General features: G+C 42.4%; 1 protein-coding gene across 1 annotated transcript in view; it reads right to left on the bottom strand.

The window, feature by feature from the left end:
• ARID4A (AT-rich interaction domain 4A) overlaps window positions 1–27,681 on the bottom strand; it is an 89,605-nt gene that overhangs the window by 54,163 nt on the left and 7,761 nt on the right. Inside the window, exons 5-11 of the mRNA XM_053254231.1 lie at window positions 26,662–26,752; window positions 17,800–17,879; window positions 17,607–17,701; window positions 15,483–15,615; window positions 7,260–7,339; window positions 5,565–5,641; window positions 2,910–3,076 (exon numbers count right to left, since the gene is read on the bottom strand). Of these exons, the coding sequence (XP_053110206.1) occupies window positions 2,910–3,076; window positions 5,565–5,641; window positions 7,260–7,339; window positions 15,483–15,615; window positions 17,607–17,701; window positions 17,800–17,879; window positions 26,662–26,752 (723 nt within the window). The remainder of the gene's footprint in view (window positions 1–2,909; window positions 3,077–5,564; window positions 5,642–7,259; window positions 7,340–15,482; window positions 15,616–17,606; window positions 17,702–17,799; window positions 17,880–26,661; window positions 26,753–27,681) is intronic.

The raw sequence follows: 27,681 nt of genomic DNA, 5'->3' as shown, positions 1-27,681 counted from the left end.
CTGGAGAGGGCACAACTGCTTGGCCTCCTATGACTTCAAGCTGGCAGCTGGGGTAGGCAATAATGTAAATGTAAATAAAGCTATGTAAAGACAAGAGGGAAAGTGCAGATCCTGTCCAGGGAGTGAGTGGGAGATACCTGTCCATACAGAATAATTTTGGGAGGTCCCAACTCCAGAAAAAATGGATTTGGGGGTCACCTGCTCTTTTCTCACTGCACTGACATATGAGTACTTGGAAGGGAAAAAGTAAAGCTTTCAATTTTCTACAAGATTTGCAATTTAGTTCTTCAGAATTCCTTGTTCTGCAATCCAGCTGTGCCAATATTGTTTGTGTGCCAGTTCAAGTGTGCAGAAATTCACAAGGTGGCCCCAAGAAGCATAGCAGGAGTGGGAGAAGCAGATTACACATTTATATCGCCATTGCCTGCTTATCCCATCTACCTTTGTTCGCCACTAGCTGTTCCCCACCCCCCATATGATATTTATACACATCTCTTTTAGTATCCTAGAAGTGCAATTGTACTACTACTACTGAGGAACAAAGTTACAGAATAATTTTTAATTTCAGAGACAGAAAGAGAAGCTTCGGCTGATATGCCAGCTGCGTCTGTTTCTTGAGATGAACAACCTCAAAACAGTGGTACATATGTTGGTGAACTCCAGACTTGACTTCTGCAATGCGCTCTATGTGGGGCTGCCTTTGTACGTAGTCTGGAAGCTTCAGCTGGTACAGAACGCAGAGGCCAGGTTGGTCTCTGGGTCATCTCAGAGAGACCACATCACTCCTTTGTTGATAGAGTTACAATGCTTGCCAATAGGCTTCCGGGCAAAATACAAAGTGCTAGTTATAACTTATAAAGCCCTAAATGGATTAGGCCCTGGGTATCTAAGAGAACGTCTTCTTCAGTATGATCCCCACCACCCATTGAGGTCGTCCGGAGAGGTCCGTCTCCAGTTGCCACCAGCTCGGCTGGTGGCCACACGGGGACGGACGTTCTCGGTTGCTGCCCCAAGACTCCCTACTGAGACTCCCTACTGAGATATTATCCTCCCCATCTCTGACAATTTTTAGAAAGCATTTGAAAACCCACTTCTTCACCCAAGCTTTTTCTGTCCTTTAAAATTTTAAGGTTTTAATTCATGGTGATTTTAAAATTGTTTTAAGTTTTTGTATATATTTTAACTTGTTTTATACTATTATTAACCACCCAGAGACGAAAGTTTGGGGTGGTGTACAAATGTAAATAAATAAATAAATAAAATAAAGTAAGTAAGTAAGTAAGTTCACACGTGCGGCAGGAGAGCATGAAGTTATCCCAACTGGGAACAGAGGCAATACAACGACATATATGGTATCCAAGAGATAGCAATGAAAAGATAAATGTGCTGTTAAACATAATATAAGGAAACCCTGCTGTATATACTGTGTTTCAATGTCACCAATTCAAAAAGGGTATTCATTTTTGGAAGGAATCATAATTTACAACACAAGTCTTAGTCTGTCAAAAATCTGTCCCAATATAGAGTATGTACACTGGATAGTATCCTAACCTTCAGCGCAGTGCAACCTCCTAGCTGGGAGTTTCTTAAGTGAAGAAAATGAGGGCTGCATTCTCAGAAGGCGTCCTTCCAATAACACAGCACACCTTTCGAGAGCTGAAGGACCTCCCAGCCACAAAGCATGTTGCAAGAAGGTTAGAATACAACCCAGTAACATGTTTGAGTAAGTGACAAATGGAGTCCTTTCTTCCACAAGCACATAAGATAGATGTAGACCATTCTTCCTGTGTAGAACTTCCAGTAGTCCATTTCTGCAGTTTCCAGAATTTCAGCTGTTCAGTTAGGGGGTGATGTATCAATATGGTCTGCAGCCTTTTCTTGCTCCTCCCATTTTGCCGTCACCCACATGACCACCCAATGCCAGCACAAGCTTTTTATCCCTGCAAAATGCGATGTGGGGAGGGAAAGAGAAGCATCAGCCTCCACCAAAAGGCTGGGGTGGTGGTGAAGACTAAATCTCATCATTTGAGAAATCAGGGCCTGTCACCTAGCAGAGAGAGACACTAATGGAGCAGGGTTATTATGATCAAATGGCATATTTTCCCAAAATGCCTGCCTGGAGACAGTAATGGGCTGGATGAGGGATAACAAACTAAAGTTGAATTCAAAGAAGACTGAAGTACTGACTGCGGGGGGCCAGGACCCGAAAGATGGATATGAAGGTTGGGAAATTTAGGACCGACAAGCAGAAGTACTTTTTCACACAGTGCACAATTAATCCATGGAATTCCTTGCCATGGGATGTGGTGATGACCACCAGCTTGGATGGCTTTAAAAGGCGCTTAGACAGATTCATGGTGGACAAGTCTATCAGTGGCTACTACTCTGATTGTGGGCCACCTCCAGCCTCAGAGGCAGGATGCCTCTCAATACCAGTTGCAGGGGAGCAACAGCAGGAGAGGGGGCATGCACATACCTCTTGCCTGTGGGCTCCCCAGAGACATCTGCTGGGCCACTGTGTGAAACAGGATGCTGGACTAGATGGGCCTCATGCCTGATCCAGCAGGGCTTTTCTTATTTTCTTATGGTTTAGATCTGCCTATTCTGGATGGGGTCTATTCTGGATGGCCCTAACCCTAAAACAACTCGGCAAAGAGGCACCTTTTAATGTGGTGATTCTCTTTATTTAGCAGGGGGAGAGTAACTGGCCCTATCCACCCTCAGCACAGTACTTCCAGTGACTCTGCAGGTGTCTCTCTTATGTTTCTGTTTCAGATTGTGAGCCCTTTGGGGACAGGGATCCATCTTATTTATTTATTATTTCTCTGTGTAAACCCCCCTGAGCCATTTTTGGAAGGGCGGAATAGAAATCGAATAAATAAAAATAAATTAAAAAGCAGCACACTTACCACTACTTCTTCCTCCTTAAGTTCTCCTTTGTCTTCCTCTTCATCACTTCCTGCCTCTCCTCCATCTTCTTCATCACTGGAGGAGGACTCCAAGATTTCACGCATATCCATCTTCCAGTTTGCAGGTATTACTTTCAGACTGAAGAAGGAGTTTGCTTCTTGTAACCCTTCAGAGGAAAACGTCCTGTGCTTACTCATTCAAGGTACTAAGAATCAAAACTGTATCATTACCAACTAGCGCTAGCTTTGCTTCTTTGTTCAGCCATTTCATGTTCAAGTCACAAAATTCAAGGCTGGGCTATCAAGTTGAGGTGAAAGAGTAACCCCCGATTTTTTAATACATTCACAAAATATAATCCAATACAAAAGATTCATCTGGAATATATTATTGGCTCCTCTGGTTATCAATAAGCTAGATTGATAGGAACTCAAGACTTCACCCTAAGATGTGAAATACTTAATGCTTAGCACATCCTTATTATCCTGCTACTCACAAGGCACCATTAAGTATATCAAAAGCTTCCCCACCGTAACGCCCATTTATGGCACTCTTCTCACAATCCCAGGTACTTCAAGGATCATTACCAACACACACACTCTTGAAACATAAGATGTTGCGTTATACAGAGTCAGACTACTCGTCTAATAACTTCTGTTTTGCTTGGCAGCAATTTCCCATACTACAGGCTTTTCCAGCCCTGCTACCTGGTATCAGTTTAACTGAAAATGCCACCATGGATTGAACCTGGGACCTTTTACAGGCGCAGCACACTCTATCACACAGCAGATGGGCTGGCCCCTTCTAACCAGAAATTATGGACATAATAGTAACTAAAACTACAGGAAACTGTTAACACTTTTAGCTGTGACAAAGTGAGCACCATGAAAACTTATGCTAAAACAAATGTTACTCTTTGAAGGGCCACAGGACTCTTCCTATTATACTGAAGTACTCTTAGGAATGCCCATTCACTTCTCTCAATATACCAATCTGGTTAATGAGGACAAGCCTGCAGATACATCTCAGGCCTAAAAACATCTAACCTTTTTTCATTCCAAAAAAACCCAAAAAAACCATCCAGAAGCAAGTTCGTACTTTCCATTTATGGCACCTATGATACTAATGAACCCCACATGTAGTGATGCAGTATGACATATTAAGTACATATCTGCTACTTCAGTTAAGTCTGAATATCAGATTATTAGGAAGACATAATATTATTTAACCAGACCTTGCGATGCTCTAACTTTGCAAATCTAAACATGAGCTCCCCACAACCATCAGGAAATGACATATGGTTTGCCAACTAAGATTCCTTTGGAAAACTGTATTCCTGAGTTACTGTTCCTAGCAGTATATCACCCTCTGCTAGGTTACCATTTTGGCTCATCGAGATGGGAATGCTGCCATGGAGTGCACTACAATACACACACAAATCCCCTGGTGCCTGCAGTATTTTGCTTCTGGTCTACTGAGCTGGGGAACCAAGAGCAGCACAACATGACACAGGTAGGCAGGAGTCCAGGCTTTCACTTTAGGTCTCAGACATGTCTGGGAGCCCTACTTGCTCATGTCCAGGCACGACAATCTCTTGCTTATGTCACCTGGGTGGGAGGCTGACCCCCCCACCCACATTTCAATGTAGACGCCTTTGCATTCCTGTTCCTCACAATCTATGTAAATTATATACAAATCCTTTGTGTTTCAAAAATAAGCATTTCCTCAGATCAGGCTTAACTACATACTTCATGTAAACACACTTAACAATATCCCAACAGCCATTTATTCTAAGGAAATAAGTTTGCGAAGAGGAGATTTGGAGGAGAGAAGCAGCAAGGACAAGGGCAGGGTGCTTAAACCTTTGCTCAAGTGCCGCTTTTCTACAGCAACACAGCCAGTTCATCCCCATCAGGATTTCCAACATCCATTTTCCTTTGCCAAGACACATCTAAAACCCCATAGAGGGAACACCACCGAGGAGGGAAACTAGAGCAGAAAAGCAGCAAGAGGTTAAGCAACCCCTCCCTCCACTGCTTTCCTGATGCAAATCTTTTCTCCAACACAAAGAAAATCAGCTGTTGGGGTTTTCCTACACCTGTTTTCATGCAATGTATAACAGGCCCACAGACTAATGAGCTGCATCATTGTACAGACAGGTCTGCTTGCTGATCACTTTGGCTGCTTTCCCACACTCCACAAACATATTTTTAGTAATTACAGTGCTCCAACTTAATACTTGCAGCACACCGAAGTCCATACTGCACTGGAGAGCCTTAACCTGTGATAGGGGAAGGGGCCGAGTGGCCTTAGTTTCCTTCTGGCAGAGCAGAAGAACGTGTGCTAGAAATACAATAGCCAAGGCTTTGTAATAAAAAGAATTCTTTATGCCTCAAGTCTAAGAATTCAGAACTAATTTCTATTGGTTTCAAGCGTTAACAGACTTGGAAGCTCGACTAAGACACAGATGCTTGGAATTTATTACACTCCCCCCCCACCCAATAGTAGTTAAGAATTCAAGTGCCAATCCTTTTACTATATTGGCATTAACAACTACATTATATCATATCAATTATCACGCTTCATTAATGACAATTAACTATTATACTGCATAGCTAGTTTTCTTAGTCATGTAAAAGGCAACAGTTGAAATTTACCTTTTCTTGAAGACAACTCAGATTTTGTCATGTTTAGGATGTCCAATTCCTCAATATCCTTTCTTGCTATTGAATAACTGCAAGAGAATTATTTAAGCATATTTTATTTAGCATATCGAAAAACTGGCTGAGTTCTCATTCCAGTAAGTCCTTCGTTGTGGTAAGTACTCCTTTGTGTGTTGGTATGTATGTATCTTATCAGGAACAAATCTCACATTCGCTTTTAACAACAAACAGCTGAACAAATTGTTTCAGCATCTTAAGGTTGAAGAGGAGAGCTGGTTTTGTGGTAGCAAGCATGACTTGTCCCCTTAGCTAAACAGGATCTGCCCTGGTTGCATATGAAGGGGAAGCTTGATGTGCGAGCATTGTAAGATGAGGCCGCTCTGGGAATTGCATCTGAGGTTCCAAGTTCCCTCCCTGGCATCTCCAAGACAGGGCTGAGAGAGATTCCTGCCTGCAACCTGGGAGAAACCTCTGCCAGTCTGGGTAGACAATACTGAGTGAGACAGACATTTGGTTTGACTCAGTATATGCCAGCTTCTGATGTTCCTGTGGCTAAAATAAGTCTGTATTATATCTGAGAAAAGAAACCACTAAAATCAAAGACAACATGTAAACAAGTATTTTAGTATCCTTATAAGTCACTAATTTTCTAACAAAGGTCATGATACCAAATCACAAAAATGAAACAAGATTCTCTTCAGCCCTGACAACTTGATTTGGATGAGCATGTTAATACAAGTGCTGGTGGACTGAGTACTGGACTCTGGTTCAAATCCCTGATCCACCATGAATTCTCTGCCACTCACCCAAATTCCCAATCAGCAACATTAGCCAACTGCTCTATTATGCATGTCTCTCTAAAGAGGACTACCTAGATCAGTGTATCCCCCTCCTTTTCGCTTTTCATGGCAAGCAAAGCAGAGTTCAGATGTTCGAGCTCAGGCGACTGGCTGTTCAGGTTGACAGGAGCTGTGCCAAGACCATTACCCAATTACCACCAGGCAAGTAATGAGTTGCTTTGCACATGAAAATAATCAGCAATGCAATTTCTATCAGTTTGAAATATCTTCTTGTGGTCTTCATAGACTTAAACCCCTTGAAGATTATTTTTCAGTCAGACAACATTTTAAATTAGGGGCTTGGATTTCTGGATTTGTGTGTTTTGTTTTTAAAAGTAAAACAAGTTATTCCACATCAGAAACTCCAACTCAAATTATTTTAAGGCAGAGAAAAAAATAACTGGACTGTAAATGTAATCAAGCGTAATTTTCAACCATTCTTTGCTTTTAGCCTAACAACTATTCAGCTAAATACTAATAGCCTAAAATGTATTTACCACAAGATTCAAGGCAGCATTCTAAGCTTAAGAATTTTGTTGGCAAAACGTTTGCAATTAATCACTGCTCTCTGTGACCAAAACCTTCCATGAAATACATGCTTGCCTTTAAGAGTACCCTATTAACTCTTAGAGTGACTTAAGTCTGTTAGATATGTTCTGAATGCTGTCTTAATTATGCAACCCTGCACTATGGACAATAAGAGCATTTGAAAAGGCTCTTCTGGCTTTGCAGGTGGAGTGAAATCTTTATGCAGACATTCGTTTTTAGTGTTATATTTTACATTTCATTTTGCAAGCAATCCCAAGCCTTAAAGATGGGAAGGCATGAAGAAGAAGAAAAAACTACTCACAATTTGGAATCTGCAAAAGATCGAACTAAACACTGGTCCTTTTTCACCGAAATGTCATCACTGCAGCTGGGGGATAAAACCTGAAATTTCAAACATAACACAGCAGGAAGAATAAAAATCCTTAGCTCCAAGCAAACAAGTCAGCTTTCAAAAATAATTTTGCATCTTTCTTATGGCAACTCTCAGTACCAACTGTTAATTTTCTACAAGAAGGACTCCTGGACAAAAAAATTAATGACTGTGTGGGCAGAGAATTCTCTTGTATAATACTAAAGTTTGAAATTACCAATGAAATCCGGGTTCAGAACAGGAAAAGAGAATACTTCTCCATATAATGAGCGATTATCATATAGAGTAGTGAATCCCTTTTAAAAGAAAGTTCCTGGAGGAGAAGTCTATCCATGGCCATTAATGGTTGTGGCTCAATGGAACCTCCTCCTGAATACAAGGTACTTCTTGGGAAAGGCTACCACCTTCACAGTCTGCATTGCATGTGGCTGATCACCGTCAAACAAAATGCTCAACTCCATACAACTTGGCCTGATCTGGCAAGGTGATTCTTAGGTCTTTAGAGTGGACCCCTGCAAACAAAGCAATTATCTGGAAAGCTGCTGTCACTGAAACTCCTTGCATATCAGTGACCGAGTCCAGATCTACATTTGCACGGACACACAGCACCATGAAGTTTAGAGATTGTTTGCAATGATTTCCAAAATCAAATATGCTCAGGTTATCCTGGCCAGCAACTTCAGCAACTGTCAAAACATCTTGGACTCAGTCATTGGCAAGTGTGAAGTTCAAGTTGGAGAAACAAGTTAAACTTATCCTACAACAATTCAGATGTTATATGTTTGGTTCCTCAAAGGGTGAACAGTGAAAATCTTTTAGAGTGTAAATCTTAACGTTCTGCATTGTCAATGGATTATGGATGTGCACTAACAACACATGACAGGGCAGCCTATTTCCAGTGTTTTGAACTGGAAGCAGCTATCCTGAGCAACCTCTAGACACAGGAAAGGGGCTGCATGCATGTTAAATGGCACCAGGGGCTAAAAATAGAAACTACCAAATAAATTGCTCCAGGAAGCATTTGTTTTACAATCTTGCTGGTTGTAGAACATTTACACAAACTTCTTTTGACTTAACAAAATAAGTTCTGGCTGGATTCAAATATAGTGGAAAACCATAATCTCCTGTTCCAAGAAGGTGGCTTTAACTTTTTTCTTGCTAACTCAGCAAAGAAGCATCTTCTAAAGTGATGATTCTCTTATATTTAGCAGGGCGAGTCAGGAGAGCAACTGGCTCTATACAACTCTAGCACAGCATTCCCTTAGTGGAATTGATGTCCTCATCTTGAAGAGTTACAGGCTCTCCCACCATTCTTCTCACATGAGATTTAACCTATTTATATACTGCCCAAAACTCGCATATCTAGGCAGTTTAAAATAAAATGAAGTAAGGTTTCCACTTTTGGTCTGAACTTGTACAAACTTGGAGAACTGCAAGTTAATTAAAACCACAGTTAGGTAAAATAAAGCAGGATCAAACTGCAGATCTTGATTTATTACCTAACCATGGTTCTCGGCCACAGTTCTATGTTTCACATGTGTAGACCTGCGGTTTGGTTCAAATCGAAAGTGGAAGCTTTTAAATCTCTGCACAATTATTGCAGGCAGGAGCCTCTCTGGGGCTTGTTCCCATAGGAAAAAACATCATTTCATATTGCATCTGAACTAGGCCTTCACCTGTACTCTCTGACCTCACATAAAATATACAAATACAAACACATACAATTATGCACCTCCCAACACACTCTGATTTTCAACTCAGGGTGCCAATCCAAGTGGTTGCATAGTCAGCAGCAATGTTCAATCTTCTCAGAATCAGATAAGAACCACCACCCACTCAACACTCCAACAAAGTGGGAAACGTCAATGCCACCTCCGATGCAGTGCAAAGCACTGTTGTCATACAGAACAAGTAAACTAGGGGAATGCCAGTGCACGTGCCTGGGCTTTACATATGCCTAGAGGGGAACCACAGCAAATACAAAAGCTGCTTTCATACAAGAGCTCACTTGTGGATAGACTGAGAAGATAAATTAAGAGATCAGCACAGCAGGATTTTACCAAAAACAATCACATGTCTCTACTCTCTGTCAAATAGACACCCAACTCCGAAAGGCCAACCCAGACATGCAAGTCTTACAACATGCCCAAAGGGTGGCGAGGGTTTGGACTTCTGCAAGGTCTGCAGCAGAACAAAGTTCCATAATACTTGGTTCGGAAGGACAGCAGACACCGAAGTATTTTAGTTCTTGTCGACTGAACCTGATACACAGACCATTATAATAAGGGTGCCTTTGGTGAATCTTGCCAATCACAATGGGGCACATGGGGCTGGGGCAAGAGTCTCGGGAACTGATTTTTTAAAATCACTTTTAAAGTATTTATATAAGCTGTTAGAAATCAGTTTTCCTTTTAAAAAAAACAACCCTTAGATTATTACCCTACTTTGACATTTCACCTTTTCCCAATGGACTAGTAGAGCTATACACAATTATTCTGGAGTAAAATGAAATATAAATTTAAAAATACCCAACATGTTAATATCTTATACTTGCTCTTAAACCTGCATACATAATCCTCTAACCCACACATGGACTTAAAACTTGCTAAAGTTTTTAAATAAATGATCTTCAAGAGTGCAGACAGTCAAACTGAAATCCTTAAGTTTCACAAATGTTGACATCTCTAAGTATACACACATTCTGTAGTGCCCATGAGGGCCCCATGCTCTCAAAACAGGAAACCTAGTATAGGAAATTTAGTGACTAAGGTTCCATCAGTTCACTGATACCAAATAATAATTCTCCTTTTCACCAAAGCAGGAGAGGTAGTCGAGTTGTTGAATCAATGTTTGCAATCAATAATGGACAGGATATAATCCATTAGATATAGTGGGCACAACAGAAACATGGTGGAGCAGTGAGAACCAGTAGGACACTGTTAGCCCTAGATACAAACTCTATAGAAAGGACAGGGAGGGACGCCTTGGAGGTGGAGTAGCACTGTATGTTAAAGAAGGGATCAAATGCAACAAGGTAGAAAACCTAGGTGGACTGGAGTCCTCCACAGAAACCCTGTGGATGACAATACAAGGCCTGAAAGGAAATGTGCTACTGGGGATGTGCTATCGCCCTCCAGACCAAAAGCTGACCGTGACTGGGAGCTGCAGAAAGAATCAGGGAGGTGTCAAGGAGAGACAGGACAGTAATAATGGGTGACTTCAATTAACCACACATAGACTGGGTAAATTCACAGTCAGGTAATGACAAAGAGGTCAAATTTCTAGATATGCTGAATAACTGTGCCCTAGAACAGTTGGTCATGGAACCAACCAGAGAGAAGGTGGGGAGAGAATCAGCAAGGAAGTCTAATACAGACACTTTGATTTTCAGAAGAGGAAACTTCTCTAAAATGAGGTGTCTAGTGAAAAGAAAACTGCAAGGGAAAAATCAAGAGTCACTTCGTTCCAGAATGCATGGAGTTTACTCAAAACCACAATACTAGAAGCCCAGTTAGAATGTATACCAAAAAGGAGGAAAGGTACCACCAAGACCAGAAGGGTGCCAACATGCCTAACAAGTAAACTCAAGGAAGCTATAAAGAGGAAGAAGACTTCCTTCAGAAATTAGAAGGCCTGCCCAAATGGAGAAAAGAAAGGAACACCAACTCTGGCAAAAGAAATGCAAGGTGACAATATGAGAAGCGAAAGGAGGGTTTGAGGAACATCTATCTTCTATATATTTAATTCTCTAAGGCATACCCGTGGCTAATCCCATGTGTGGCAGCTCTCGCGAGGGTTCGAAAGCAGAAGCACCTGACTGGGCAATGGGGATTCCATATGCTGATAGGGAGAAGGAGCTTGTGAGAGCAGAAGCACCATGGTGATTGGGCAGTGGGGATTCCATATGCAGATAGGGAGGAGCAGCCTGTGGCACCGTGGTGACTGGGCAGTGGGGATTCCATATGCAGATAAGGAGGAGGAGCCTGTGATGGTTAAGGTCAGTTGGAATGCAACTATTACTGGAGGCTGCCTGAACAAGATCTATTAACTCAGGGAGGGAGGGAGGGAGAAAGAATGCAGAGAGCAAGTGGAGAAGAGAGAAAGAAAAAAAGAAGGGAGGAAGAAGAGAGACAGAAGGAAGGGCAAAGGACGGGCCTGAGTCTGTCAGCAGCCTGAAGGGAATGAGCAGCCATGGTGCCACTGGAAGCAAGGAAGGGTCCAGTCATCTACTGCTGCTGTTTGGGGCTACCGAGGCCATTGTCAGAGGGAGGCAGGCAGGCAAGTGACAGGCCCGGGCCTGTCAGCAGCATGAGGGGAACAAGCGGCCATGGCAGTGGTGGCAGTGAGGAAGGGCCGGGTCAACCACTGCTGCTTCTCCTGTGAGGAGCAGCAGGAGCAGGGCTCAGGTGGGGAGGTCTCTGGGGATAGGAGACTGCAGTTTGGCCAACAGGTGCCAGCAACACTGCAGCCACAACCAAGAGAGGTGAGGGGGATGGGGTAAAGGGATGGATGAGTGACCAAGAGGGTAAGGGGGCTGGAAGCAACGGGATGGAGGAGGAGGAGCAGGAGCACGGCTCAGGGGAGGGCGGAGAGATCTCTGAGGTGAGAGGGGCTGTGGCAGGGGGTGAGGGGAGCAATCAAGTACTAGTGTGCAGATGCTCTGCTCAGGTTAAGCTAGTTTAGCTAAAAGCATCAAAAATAACAAAAACTTCTTTAAACACATCAGAAGCAGGAAACCTGCCAGGGAGGTGGCTGGACTGTTAAGACAATGAGGGAGTGAAAGGGATTATTATTATTTATTCGATTTCTATGCCACCCTTCCAAAAATGGCTCAGGGCGGTTTACGCAGAGAAATAATAAATAGATAGATAGGGAGCATGTAGACGTTGCAGAGACGCTAAATGAGTTCTTTGCATTTGTCTTCAAGGTAGAGAATACTGAGCGTATACCTGTTCCTGATCCGGGCTTCTCAGAGACAGAGACTAAAGAACTGAGTCAGATACAAGTGGTAAGAGATGATGTTCTAAACTGTCTGGAAAAATTAAAAAACTAGCAAATCGCCAGGGCCAGACAGCATCCATCCAAGGGTCCTCAAACAACTCAAATGTGAAATTGCCAACCTCCTTGCAAAAATATATAACTTATTCCTACAATCAGGGTCTGTACTGGAGAACTGGAAAGTAGCCAATGTAACACAGATTTTCGAAAAGGGATCCAGGGGCAAACTGGGAAATTACAGGCTGGTTAGCTTGACTTCTGTTCCAGGCAAATTGATGGAAAGCATCCTCAAGGATAAAATTGTAAAGCACATAGAAGAACAGGCCATGCTGGGGGAAAACCAGAATGGCTTCTGCAAAAACAAATCTTGACCCACCAACCTTTTGGAGTTCTTTGAGAGTGTGAACAGGTGTATGGATAAAGGTGATCCAGTTGACATGGTATACCTGGACTTCCAAAAAGCTTTTGACAAAGTTCCTCATCAAAGACTCTTAAAAAAAAACTTAGTCATGGGATAAGGGGGCAAGTACATGTGTGGATTGGTACCAGGTTGAACGTCAGGAAACAGAAGATAGATATAAATTGAGAGTTTTCACAATGGAGGAAAGTAAGAAGTGGAGTTCCCCAGGGTTCTATACTGGAACCAGTGCTTTTTAATTTATTCATAAATGATATAGTAGTTGGGGTAAGCAGCGAGGTGGACAAATTTGCAGATAACACCAAACTATTTAGGGTAGTGAAATCCAAAACAGATTGTGAAGATCTGTCTAAACTAGGGGAGTGGGCAACAAAATGGCAAATGTAGTTCAATGAAAGCAAGTGTAAAGTGATGCATATTGGGGCAAAAACCCCTCAACTTCATATATATGCTGATGGCATCTGAGCTTTCAGAGACTAACCAGGAGAGAGATATTGGCGTGGTGGTGGCCATCTAGTTGAAAGTGTTGACTTGATGTGCAGCAGCTGCGAAAAAGGCCAATTCCATGCTAAGGATCATTAGGAGGGGGAATGAAAATAAAACAGCAAATATTATAACGCCCTTATAAAAAACTATGGTGCGACCACACTTGGAGTACTGCATATAATTCTGGTCACCACATCTAAAAAAGGACATTGTAGAACTGGAAAAGGTGCAGAAGAAGGCAACCAAGAGGATCAGGGGCCTAGAGCATCTTCCCTGTGAGGCCAGGCTACAGCATCTGGGGCTTTTTAGTTTAGAAAAAAGACTGTGGGGAGACATGATAGAGGTCTATAAAAGTTATGGAGTAGAGAGCGGACAGAGAAATTTTTCTCCCTTTCACAAAATACTAGAACCAAGTGTCACCCCATGAAATTGATTGCCAGGAAATCTAGAACCAACAAACGGAAGTACTTTTTAACACAACGCATCTTACCTCAAACAATCACACTGTTTGCCAGTCTATTTCTGGGTACAATTGAAACTGCTGGTTGCTTCCTAGAGAGACCTAAGTAGCTTGGGACCTAGCTACCTGAAGGACCAGATTCTGTCACACAGATCTGCCCATATCATACAATCCTCATCAAAGGTCTTCCTCAGAGCCCCACCACTAGCACCCAAAGCTAGTAGAGAGAAAACCTGTTCAGTAATAGGTTCTTCCCACCCTTCAACAAGCTTGTCTGGTGTCGAGGGTGATGTTTTGCCACTCCCAGGTGCAGTCTTTTTTCTTGCACACGCCCAGACATTTCAAGATCTTATGTAGCTGGTTTAAGCATTTTTTATGGTTCTGTTGGTTTTTACTGACTGATCATGCTGCCCTTCTGCACGTTTATTGCTTTATCATGTTTTATTGTAAGCTGCCCTTCAGTCAAGCTCCCAGTGTGGCAAATAAATGTGCCAAAAAGGTAAAGAAAAGGCATGTAAGCTGCATGACCAAATGTTTTGATCAACTAAAAACTATTTAGTTGCAAACTAATACATCAAGCTAATAGGCAATCTGGCTCAGGAAATAAAAGTTAAAAATTTCGAGTTCTTATATGTAAATAAGCTATTTCAACTGCCTTGATAATCTTTAGATATATTGGTTCTGTTTGGGGTTTACCTGCAAAGCTTAATTGAGTCAAAGTGACAAAAGCTCCTTCCATTTGAGGCAGGAGAACCCCTTCCATTCACATAAATGCTAGTTCTGAGAAAGCAATTCTCCTTCAATGAATGAAAGGAGGCTTTGTTCAAGGGGTGCAAAGTTGAAATACAATCAGTGTTCCCTGTAACAGAGATTCCCATTTGTTGACTACAACTCCCATCACCCCCATTGCAACTGGGGATGATGGCAATTGTAGTCAGCCACCATCTGGGAATCCCTGTTACAGGGAACCTTGGATATAATCCTAACTTTTCATATGTTTGCAATGTATGCTAATTTTAGCCATAATAGAAAACTTAGTTTGCAGTTTCTGTGAATAGTACTCCATTGCTCAAACTACATAGATATGCCCACACACAAATTGCCATTGGACTTCTCACCACATGGTGACTTGGAAACAAGTTCCACTGGATGCAATGATATTTGTGTGCCTATTTAACATATTTTGGACTGGGATGCAAAGGAAGTAACAGGCCGACATTCTAGATAATGAGCTAGCATAATTTCCTTTTGAGCTGGAAGAGAATGCACAGCAATTACATTATGAGGAAAATACAGATTTCATTGTTGACTTTACTGGCAATGTTTTTCAAAAGCATTTGACATATTGGTTTTTATCTAGACGTGCAAATAAAGATGCTCATGAAAGGGGGAGCGTCACTGACCCGCTTTCCCACTGCACCCCCATGTCCCTTCAAACACTGAGGGTTGGGGGACCCACTAGAACAGCATGAGACCAGGCACAAGGAGAGGGAGGAACTGGCAGAAGATGCATGCAGACACTTGTTCTGCTTATGCTCGTTCTGGATCCAAGTCATGCATTTTTCAAAAGATGTTGTAAAATTATCAATCCGGAGGCAGATGTATATAGGACCAGGAGGGTTATTTCTTTTTAATGTACATCCCACTTTCCGTTTTTGAACAGGAACCCAAAGCTGTACAGTACCCAGATCTTGTTTTAAAAGCAGTTTACCCAAGTTCCAAAGGCTCCCTTCTCTGTAAAATATTTCCTTTTTGTATCCTATTATGAATGCCCTAAATATTTCTTACTTACCAAAGCTGGATACCAGTCTGCCTTCTCAGAGCTGGATGTCACGCTGACAACTTTGCCAAGTAATTCATCGTTAAGACGTCTCTTATCGTCATCCTCCTCTTCGCTACTTTCTTCCTCTTTTTCATCTTCATTACTAGAGGATTAAACATGCAGTGATTTAGTCAGGCTGAATGTGGAGATAACAGCCAGAAGAATACAACCCCATCACAGTCACTATATATTTGGCTCAGTGCATCAGGAATGGCTCTGCAACCTCCATGCTTTATGGAAAACGGATGAATACAAAATCAACCAAAGTACCTCTAAAGCTAACAAGTATGGGAGCTTCTAACAGAAGCTGCTGGGGCTAAAATCACAAACCCTCAGATCTATGCACTGCTGCCCTATGTAATGAACCATAGGGGCTGCTGGCCAGAAGGGGTTCACCAGGTTGTGTATATTCTAAGAATCTAGAGCAATTTCACCCACCCAGGCAACTCACAGCATTTCCCTGACCAGGAAAGACTAATGTTTTCAGGTTAGACAAGACTCTCTCAACTTTACTTGCCTAGCTCCTGACCATGTAGATGCAAAAGGCCCAGCACTGACAGCTTCCCAATTTCTGCAATTAATGGCTTGGTTTAGTGCTTCTACCAAATATCCAATATTCCTTGTTACCAGGAAAATGTGATTCAAGCCTCTTACTTAAATACTTACTCTTACTTTATAGCATTTCTCATCCTCCAGCTTGATCCCCTTTCATATCTGTTCTTGCTTCTGCCAGCCTCTCATCTCCTATCTACTTCTATGTCTTCTCCAATGATTTAAAAAACCCTCCTGCTCCCTAATAATAAAGCTATGTCACTCTTCATAAAGTTAGGGATATGCTTATTTGCACATTTTAAAAAAACATTGAACCAAAACTAACTGAAGTCCTGCACCAAAATGAACTGAGCTCTGCAACCACATTAGTTAATTCTGTTTTTCTCAGACACAGATCACACTAAGCGGCTTCACAGGGCATTGATGTCTTACCACTGAAAACTAGAAGCTGTGCTCAGTTCCCACTCTGGCTTCTTTCTCCAGGCATTAGCACTGTATTTCCAAGCCCATCTTCACAGCCAAGCAACTTTCTTTCATTTCATTTTTTTTAAGTCCCTGAAATGCACAGAGCACTGAATTCTGCACCTAACACTACACTTGGGTAGTGTACAGGGTACACCTGGAATCCATGCTGACTTGCTCATGATGAAAGCACCTCGTGCTTCCTACTCCTGGGCTTCTCAGTCTACCAATTTTGCAACTCCCTCAAGCAAGGACAATTTTAAACTATCCTATAGGAAGCCAGTTCAGAGGAGTCTGATAGTAATGAAAACACACAGGAAACTTGTGCCTCTTGTTTCTTTTGGATCGTTCTAAGACATTGTCCATAACCTGTAACTTCCTGATACACGGCAGGGCTGTCACTTATGGCCTGGATCCACAGAAACATGCAGCTTGTCTCATCCGGCCAAGCAAGTTTGCAGGTCTGCTCATTTTTCCTTTTGACAGCAAATCCCCTCCCCTCTCACTTTGTCAGATTACCAACAGTTTCTGAAACCACAAGTGACCAAAAAAAAAAAAGCGTTTCCTTGTGGCAGAAGCACCTGTGGTTAAAAACAGTCAAAAATCTCACCCAAGATGCCCAAAGCAGCTCACTGGGTCCTAGTCTCTAAGTAATAATTTGTATGTGTCTATCATGCCATTACTATTAAATAAATATTCAGTAGTAGAAAAGTTTAAACCATGAGGCACAACGTACATTAACACAAGCTAGTCTGCTCTCTACATATGAAATGGCCGTATACTTTTAGTTCCTCTGGCTTTGTATGATCTATGCCGACTGGCTCATCAGGAATGAGGTTACAGCTAGGGGCCTTTCTAAGCCCTACCCGGAGGTGCTAGGACTCAACCCATGACCTTCTCTGCAAGCAAAGCTGGAGCTCTGCTACTGAGCTACAGCCGCCTGCATACAGAGGAGGCACACATTCTAGGTTAAGCACTGAAAATCAAAACATTCCTGCCTTACTCCAGTGCAGGATTAACCCCTTTCAGTTTGAGGAAAGCCCTGTAATATTGTTAGCAAACATGTCATCACACACTCACACAGGGAGAGAGGATCTCCTTCCTCTGTTAGATTTCTTCCCAATCACTGGTGTTCCAAAGTGCTCTGGGTTTGTTAGTGGCAGCTGGTCAAGAGTCTAGAAGGGAAAAAGTAAGACAGCTTGCTAATGTTCTCTAGTTCAAAAGGGGGTGAGTGAGGGAGTTAATGCACAGCTCTAGAATTAAACAGTCCTACCTCACTTTCCGCAAAGTGCCTCTCTCCCTTCAAACACAACGACGTCCTTCTCAGTGTCCTCTCATCACCGTCATCAAAGACTAGAAGCCAGGCAAAAGTATTTTTATTTGTAAAGGCAACTGAATGGAAAGCATAAGTCTTCAGTTAAAAACAGAATTCCTCTGAAGCATTAAGTATAATGTGTTCTCATCATACTTCAGTAATGCTAGAACCACCACACCTGTCCAATACATCCTGGCATATGGAATCAGTCAGATTTCATCACCCAAACCTCTTATTTTTCCTTTCTAAAATTAAAATTAAATTAAGTGTATAGCTCTCTTCGAGTGACCTCTCATTTAGATTACTAAGCACATCTACACCTACCCAGTTTCACTAATGCTATAGCATTTGGTGTTCCTAGACCAGGACTTAACAACATTGGACCACCTGGAGATGTTGAACTACAGCTCCTATCATTCCTGACTACTGGCTACTGTGGCTAGGGATGATGCGAGTTGTATTCCAAAAGTAACTGGAGGGCCCAAGTTGTGCAGCCCTGTTCTAGACCATTCAGTGGGCCCCACCATATTATTGTTTTCTCCACTTAGCTTTTCACGGTACACTCCAATTTGGGATGAAACCACATCTTTTATGCTGTAACCATCTTCCAATACTACCTAGGAAACCAGTGGACCCTCCCAGACAAGATTCCACCCCCATCACAGGGAGTGGGCAGATATTAGTGAGATAAACAACAAACCATACAAATATTTGGGAAAGTTGCTTTATTTTTGGGAATACTGAACAGCTATAAGATACATAAAGCTATTACAGTACATTATCAGAAGAGCATGACATATTTAAAGCAGCAGGACAGGAAGGGTTCTACCAGTTGCAGGGGAGTAACAGTAGGAGAGAGAGCATGCCCTCAACTCCTGCTGTAGGCTTCCAGTGGCATCTGGTGGGCCACTGTGTGAAACAGGATGCTGGACTAGATGGGCCTTGGGCCTGATCCAGCAGGGCTGTTCTTATGTTCTATGTTCTTAATCACACCAATACTGGGAAATATACACCACCTCACATCCAAATCTTTTGATAAGGAAAATTAAAAATGATATTCAATGTCTTTGTTTGAAGGTTACAAGATACTATGATACATAAAAATAATACTAGGCATTGGACCATGTGCGTGTTCTCTCTACAAACTTGTTCCTCCTTTTCTATATCAAACCACCCCAACAATTTAAACTTGCCCTATGACCTACACTACCTCACCACTCAAACAGAATTTTAATACACATGTTTTAATGCATTCTTGTTAGATATGGAATCTTGGAATGAAACAAGGAAATAATGTTCTTGAAATCTCTTCCTTCGCAACAAGAATTTCTCACATATACACACACGGAATCCTTGACAAGACCTTCTTTACATTCGGAATCATTCATCCTTTCAAACCCTTTCCAATTGCATCCCTAACCAGAGGAAAGATCTGCTACTCTAATCCCAAATGTAAAACCTCCTCAAAGAACACACAGTCATCTCCCTTTAAAGTACAGAAGGCCTGCTACATGAACAAGACAACCACAGTTTAGTGGCATCCTCCAGAAAACAACTGCTGGGTGGGAAAAGCACGAACTGACAGTACCAAGGACTCCCATCACATACCAAAGCAAAAAACAGGAGGTGGGTGAACGAGCTTGGTTTCCATCCAGTGGAAAAAATAGCAGAGAAGGGATCAAGTCCCTGCCCTCTGGCCTTCCCCTCTGGTTAGCTACCTAACCAGACACACTCATTCAAAACTGCAGAGAATAACTGAAAGCATGTCCACTTTCTAAGATGTAAGAAGGTCAAGCAACTGGCTTAAAGATTAAACAAGGATGGAAAATATCGCTGCTGCTCAGCAGCCACATGGCATTCTCCTGCCTGGGGACAGAGGAAATGCATCACAGCCCTTGAAACTGCATGGTTCCCTCAATGTAATCAAAGCCCTAGTTTTTAACGCATGGGGATATGCAAGGCTGAAGGTTGTTCCTCGGATGCTCAAGCTGGTGTGTGGCCAAGTCTTTGAATCAGAAAGATTAGTTAGAAAGTTAAGCCAAACAATGTGTTAAAGCTGCTTTGAGGCCACCATGCAGAAACTGCAGTCTACTTTTGGCTCTCAGTGGGCTTAGGCACGCTCAGCTCTGTATTAGCATCAGGCTGTGAGAGATGGCCGCTTCTCAACCACATATAGAATTTCAACGTGTTGGAAGCAAATAGCCTGGAAAAAAGCTTCACTACAGAATAAGCAAGAAGTTCTGTCACTCTGATTTGGGGATATAGTTTTTTTAAAAAGAAGCACTGGATTTTCTGCCTTTGTGTAGATTATGAAGACAAGGAACCAAATATAATTACAGGTGACATATCTTTGATCAACATTGATTCACATACTGGTTTTTAATTTCGTCTGAAAACTTGTTCCCCTATCTCAGTTTAGTAAGGAAACTATATCTAATCTCCAAACATGTGACTTACTGAATATTAAAGGACACGTTTACTAAATTAAGAATGCTTGCAGAAATTTAACATTGCCACGTTCAAAGTCAACCACACATGGAAAAAGTAACAGATCTGTGACTTTATTATAAGTTATTTGAGCTGTGTAGAAACCATATACTCAATGATGGCCCATGTTCATTCTCTGGATTATGGGCCATACATAGCAACAGGAGACGCTGGACTCCTATGTACCTGAATGTGTATAGAAATTGAATCATCATCATCATCAACAACAAAAACAACATTCAGCCATCCTAGGTCCTTGGGAAGGACTCGATGTCTGTATAAAACAAACCAGTTAATAACACCTGTCTGACTGTGTAAACAAGAAATAATAATAACTAGCTGAACCCACACAGAGCATCTGTGCGGTAGTTCACTTCCTTTTTGGGTTTAGTTGGGAGAATTTGTTTGGCTGGTCCTCCCACAGCTCTCTCGCTCGCTCTGTCTCTCCCCCCTCCCGCGCTCGCTCTGTCTCTCCCCCCTCCCCCCGCGCGCCTCTCTCGCTCGCTCTGTCTCTCCCCCCTCCCCCCCGCGCGCCTCTCTCAATCGCTAGAGTCTGCAGCCACCACTGGTCGCCAGGCCAGGCCCACCAGCGTGGGCCAGCCAATTCTCCTACTCCCCTCCCCCCAAGCCTTCTGCCTCAGTCCCCTCCCCCCAAATCCTTCTGCCCCAGCTTACTCCCTCCTCCGTTTCCACCTCTTTCTCTCTCTCTTTCATTCGTGCTCCCCCCCCCCCCCCGCCTCTGCTTTTTAGCCTGCTTGTGTTTTCCCTGCTGGCCGTTGCCGCATCCTCCTTCCTCCAGTCCCTGGTGTCGGGCCACCAAGCGTTCAGCCAGCTCCTTCCTGCAGCCCTCCCTCTAGAGAGCATCTTCCGAAGCGGCCAACTGTTTGTCTCTGCCCAGCCAGGCTCCCCTGCTTTCTCTCCCCTCCCTTCTGCCCCAGTCCATTCAGTTCTCCTCTCCACTTGCCCGCTTTCCTTCCTTTCTTTTCCTCCCCAAACGGCCACTTCCCTACGCGGCCAACCAGCTAATCCAGCGCCTCCACCACCCAGCCAATCCGCTGGGTTGCCGGGATGCATCCCCACAAAGGTACTTCTACGAGAATTAATATAATAGATAATATGTGAATTCTCGGGGCCAGTTCACACGCAGTGTAGTTTAGCGGTAGTAACCAAACTCTGAATCACCCACACAGAGAGTATAACACGACCCACTCATGCAGCAAGGGCAAGTTCCATGTCTGGCTGCCAAGTCAGATGTTATCCTTTGGGGAGGGGCACAGCTATATAATGGAAGAGCCAGGTATGTAGTTAATCACTTCCATATAGCCTTCTTTTCCTGCTAGTCCCTGTGAGATTCCACTGAGCATAAACCCATCAAAATTACACAGTATCAATTTCAACTAGTAGTCCATACACAGTGCAGTAAAAGAAAATAATGCTTTCCAACTAAGTATCGAATTTACCTTTTTAATAAAGGAAATCATGCTAAGGTATTCAACAAAATGAAAGCTTGTAACAATCAACATAGAAACAGAGCAATCATATCAAATTTTCTGTTCCCATTGCAGGAGAGGGAGGGCAAGCATCTGGCTTCTTTTTCTAAAAGGAAGCTTCCATCGTATCACCTCCCACTCTTTTTCCTCAGCTAAATATTCCTTGCTGTTTTAAATCTCCTCTCTTTAATCTACTTCACATGCAGCCTACTTCAAATTAAAGCCTCCCTAAGCATGACCTTTTCAATACACTTCTTAACAGTTCTTAAAAGTACATTGTCAAGGAGCCATAAAAATGAAGATGCTTAGAATAATAATTGACAGAGTGTGCAGCCGCTGTTCTGCTCTCTCAGAACTGCCATTGCTGTATCCAGCAGAACTGGGCCACATTTTCCCAGCATTTGAGTCAAGGATATTGATAAGATTTATATGGTCTTTTAGAATTTTCAAAGTACTTCATAGGTATACTTGTAAGGCAGATCAGTAATATCTCCATATTTATAAAGCTCTTAAATTATTGAAATACACAAAAATGAAACAAACAGGAAAAACCCTACGTGATGAGTACAGAACATTAAATTAATCCTTACATAGTTGATCCAGTATAAGGTTCAATTTTGAAGACAGCAAAAATGGAGAAAGACAATTTAGGAGCATTTCAGGGCAAAATAGAAGTGAATCTTGACAAAAGATATTATCCCCTTATAGCAGTGGAGTTGAGGCCAAGAGAAGCCATCTATTGTGCATCTGTTGTATGGGGTTCACAACAGAGGTGAGATCAGAACAGATAACTTCTTCCCAAGTCGTAGCTCAGTATCTTCCAATCTGATGCTATTTATTCAGACATTAGTCCCACTGCGTGCAGTAGGTTTGCACACGATGGCAGTCTTCACCATTTATGCTTAAGTATAGGCATTTCCCAATAGAGATTTTGGGCCACTATGGAAGAGGTGTGCATGCATGGCGCAAAAGCTGACTATTAGTCTGGAAATTTGTTTCTGGTTCCAAATATGGTAGCTGTCACACACCACAGCCTCAGTTAGTAGGGGGCCAGTGCAGATTTAAAACTGACCCTATGTTAAGTGCAGTTAAACAGGGACTTATTAGCAAGCAGCCAGCATTAAACTAACTCCAGTTCACTGGAAAGCAGGCCCAAAGAGAGCTGATATGCCTTCCCCAAAACCATTCCTCACATATTTTTAACACAGTGGCCAATATCCCTACCAACAGTGCAGAGGCACTGGGTGCAAAGTGCCTCTGCAGTGTTTAGTAATTCAGAGTTGTGTTTCTCCTATATTAATTTGTCTAACGCTTTTTTTTTTAAAAGGCCACCTAAGCTAGTGTCAGCATCTCTTGTGGCATGTGTATGTAGAGAGGAAGAGATTTTGAAGTCCCATGGGGTCTTGTGCTGATCTTTGGATCAAAGATTTTTAGGACTTGTTTGCCCAAAGACAGCACAGAAAGCAAGGAAGCACTGGTGCAAGACAAGCAGGCTAACAGAACAGCTGCACAGCACTCAAGGACATGTTTGCAGGGGGCACAGAGGGTTTCCTGGGGAAAGGGAGGTTGTCAAAAATTGCTCCTCTCAGTGTACTGACGCTCTGTATTTCACATATTTCTATACTGCCCAAAACTTGCATCTCTGGACGGTTTACAATTATTTCTGCCACCAATCTCACTCCCCCTTATACAAATGTATTAACTTTGGCACCACAAAGTTCATACATAGACAGCATGTATTCTTCCTTTATGAACTTCAGAACACTTCCTATTATTTTCTCAACTAAAATAAAAGCAAGCAAGATTTTAGTATAAACGGAATGCCTTGCTCACGTAATAAGGGTTCTATTGTAGCAACGAGGTACAGTTCTATTCACACGTATATACAATCATGACTGGAGCTTGAGCTAGGCCGGGAGGAAAGAGACTGGAGGAAAGAGACCAGCTGCTAAGTAGCAATGATGAAAGAAAAATGGCTCAAGAAGTTGCCTGACCTACTGAAAATAGTAGTCAACATGGGCTGGACTGATGGAGAAAGTATATGAGACAAACACTTCATACTTTGAACACATACCCTTCAGCTAGATATCCAGAGACATGGGACATTTCAATGCATGCCTGTCAAATGTTTTTAAACACTGTTTCCTCTATAAGCAAGCAATTGCTGGGCAAAGTACAGAAACATTTTCCTTGAGCAGGGGAACAAGAGCCAAACAGCTCAGATTAAGGCAGCAAGCCAGATCACATTTAATTCAGTTGATACTTCCAAGTTCACTAAAACAAGTTTCTGTTCATAAGCTAATTTTGATTCCTGCTTCTTAATACAATGCTGGAAACTGAATCTGACCACCATCACAACTTTGCCCTTGACACCTGCAAGGACTTTTTTTTTTTTTTTGGTAAAGTACTTATTCCAGGGATCAATATTTATCCAAGTATTAAGTTTCCAAAGTACTTAGGAAACCTCTTGAAAGAGGCAACTTACAAATAAGCCATTGTTCTAATGGGATAAAGATTATTCCAAATCTGTGCAATTATCTTTCAACACCATGTAGGACATTCTACTCTTACAAATCCTCTTCATAAAAAGATACCTACAGCATTTAGTTATTTTATTCAAACACAAATTGAAACCCTTTTAAAATATTTTGTATGTTTTATTTTATTTGGGACTGGACCTGGGAGCTTCTACATACAAAGCATGTCTGACCACTGAGTTATGTTCCCTATCAAAAGCACCAGAAAAGGCGAACCACCCATTAATGGTATTCACCCTCCTAACTCTGCTGTCAATCTATATCAGCCCATATCCAGATAGGTGTGGGAAACGCTTCCATGTGTGCACAGACATTTTTGGTGATTCCCTCCTTCCCTCTGCAGTCATCTGTGTCTCTCAAAAAATATGTTCCCAATGTCTATGGGATCCATATATATATTTTAAAGTGTATTTAAATCATGGAAGTGATGTTTACAACAGCCAAGATAATTACTACTTTCAACTAAAATTTTGCATAGCAAGGAAAACTAGGTACAGTGGTCCCTCGACTTACGAACTACTCGACATAAGTATTTTTCGAGTTACAAACGGCAGTTTTAGATCCGGTTTTAGATGCGGTTTTTTCGACTTACAAATTTTTAGATGGGGTTTCCTCGACTTACGAATTTTTCATGCAGTTTCCTTGACTTGCCTGCCTGTTTACTGCCTGTTTATTCTTGAAAAGAAATGTTCCTGTGCAGTTTGCAAGCCTTACTGGGGGTCTGGGTCTTTTTTCTAGGCTCCGGAACGCATTAATCCGTTCCCAATGCATTCCTATGGGAAACCGCTTTTTGACTTACGAACTTTTCGACTTACAAATGTGCATTCGGAACGGATTAATTTCGTAAGTAGAGGGACCACTGTACCATTGTTGAAACATCGCTTTACCCTATCCTCAAGCTTAGACAATTTACAGTAATTGAGAATTTAAACTGAGAATTTTGAATGGAATCCACCACTGTAGTTTTGTCCCCTTCTTACTGACTCTAGAAGTCTCACAAGCAACTAGCCTATCATTGCACACAAAGTTGCTCTAAAAAAAGCCTCTCTTTCGTGACCTAGAGGGGAAACCAAAGTCTCTCTTACTGATCACCTGGAAGATATTCTTATTCACCTAAGAAAAGGGATGGCTATTTATAGAGCTGCCCTACAATTATATTCTTCAACACAGATATTCCAACCAAATCCACCCATCTTATATTCAGAACCACCTCCAATTAAAAAAGGGTACAACCACGAAAGATAATATTAAGGGAACAGTATGAAACTGGCTGAGAGGAGCCATAAGAGAAGAAATTAAATGATTTGTAAAATGATGCTGTGTGTTCATTTTCCCCAAGAAGCTGACCTCCCAAATCAAAGGCTGGATACTTAGGTGAAGAGAACTCCACAATGCATCTGTAGTTCAACTACACCATTTCAGATTGGATGTCTAATCCTCCCTCATATAACACAGTCACCACACATTCAAAATTAGCAAGTTACGGAGAAGACTAGACTAGAACCTTCCCCACTAACACCAACAGGTTACTTAGTACATTCAGGGAGTTGCTTTTAACATGATTGACCACCCCCACCTTGTGCAGGCTGTAGCAGCAGCATCTGTTCCTGGACTATTCAACACAAAGAGGTGCTGATCATTTAGCATGGACTAAATCAACACACACCACTTTTGATAGGTTAGTTTTTGATGCCAAAGATCTACTCTGTTTTTACATTCAATGGCAATACTGCCATGCTTACTTTTTGTCTCAAAGGACTACATAGCCACCATTACTGACAAACCGTGTTCAGTGATCAGTTTGACTTCTGCTGCAGCTTCAACTAAGAAGGAGCCTATAGATAAAATATTAACTTCCTGACCTGTTCGATGTTAGCCTTAAAGTAACTAAATTTTAAAAAATTCACCACTCGTTCCCAATTCTAAACCAGTGAGACTAGTTTTCTTTATTCAAAAACTGTATTTTAGTGGAAAGTAAAGCAATAAGTTAGGAGAACTGTCCAGTGTTCCCTCTAAGGTGTGCACACATACTTGAACTCACAAGTCTTTTGATGTCCGCTCAGTTAATTTTAGATCCCACTCAGGTTGAATCAGGAAGGCCCCACTCTGAATGCATGTGCGTGCATGCTGCCTTGATACTCCCACCCAGAACAAAACTCATTCCGCACACAGACAAAAAATTAGAGAGAACACTGAAACTGCCCAGGATATGCAAGATGTCTGGGACAAACAAGAACTGAACTGCATCTTAGGGCCACTGCAAAACTTTAGTGTGAAAAGTTAAGCAAAGCGAGACAACTACTCACCTACAGTATACCAGCTGGCGTCAGTCAGTTTACTGATGATTGCTTCTTGAAAGGATCCATCAGGCATCTTGGTTTCAACAATTGCACCAACCTAGAATATGTAAGAGGACATTTTACAGATTCAATAAAATGCCTTTATTTTAAACCACCAAACACTTGGTACTTAGGATAATATATTTCCGCCCCACCCCTGGATTAAAATGTGAGGCACACTTACATATGCAGTTCCTTAATTTGCTCTCAAAACAATGGTTAGGCATTCTCATGGTTAGGCATGAGACTAGGGGTGAGCATGGACTGTTTTTTGTGGTTCGGACCAAATTCCAACTCAGTTTGGACTGTGGGTCTGTGAACCAGTTCACTCAAACCGACCGAGGCAGCTGTTCGGTTCAACTGAACCAGCTCAGAGCCTGGCTGAGGGTGGCGCCAGCTGGCAAGAGGGGAGGGTGGGCGGCACAAGAGGCATCTTTAAAACTAGATGTCCTCACCAGCAGTACCAAAGCTGCCTGGAGCAGCGGCACTCCTCCCAGCAGCCCACGCGGCTCCAGCACTCACCTGGCCTCCATGCATGCACAGAGGTCAGGTGAGAGCCAGAGCCATGCTGCTGTGTGGGCTGCCGGGGGTGTACCGCTGCTCCAGGCACCTACGATACCGCCAGTAAGGACCTAATTTACTTTTGAAGATGCACCACCCTCACTCCTCTTGCCGCTCTCAAACAAACCCAGCTTGAACTGTTGAACCAGGTCCCTTCCATCTCAGACCAACCCCCCCTTCCTGAAGGGGGGAATCTGGTTCACGATCAAACTGCCCTAGTTCGTGGCAGACTGGTTCAAGAGCAAACTGGTTGTGCACATCCCTAGATGAGACCTTGCTTTCTGGGCAACAGTGATGTTTTGTGAGTCTCTCATGCTTATCAACTGCAATGCAAGCTGTCACAGGGAATCCTTAAGCCCATTCTCATTATCTTACTGCTCATATATTGGGGTGGGGGCATCAATGCTGCATGCGACTTCCCCACTA

This window comes from Hemicordylus capensis, chromosome 1 (genome assembly GCF_027244095.1).
Source record: "Hemicordylus capensis ecotype Gifberg chromosome 1, rHemCap1.1.pri, whole genome shotgun sequence".
NCBI classification, from domain to species: Eukaryota; Metazoa; Chordata; class Lepidosauria; order Squamata; family Cordylidae; genus Hemicordylus; species Hemicordylus capensis.
Note: the sequence above shows the minus strand (reverse complement) of the source record. Positions and strands in the feature narration are given on the sequence as shown.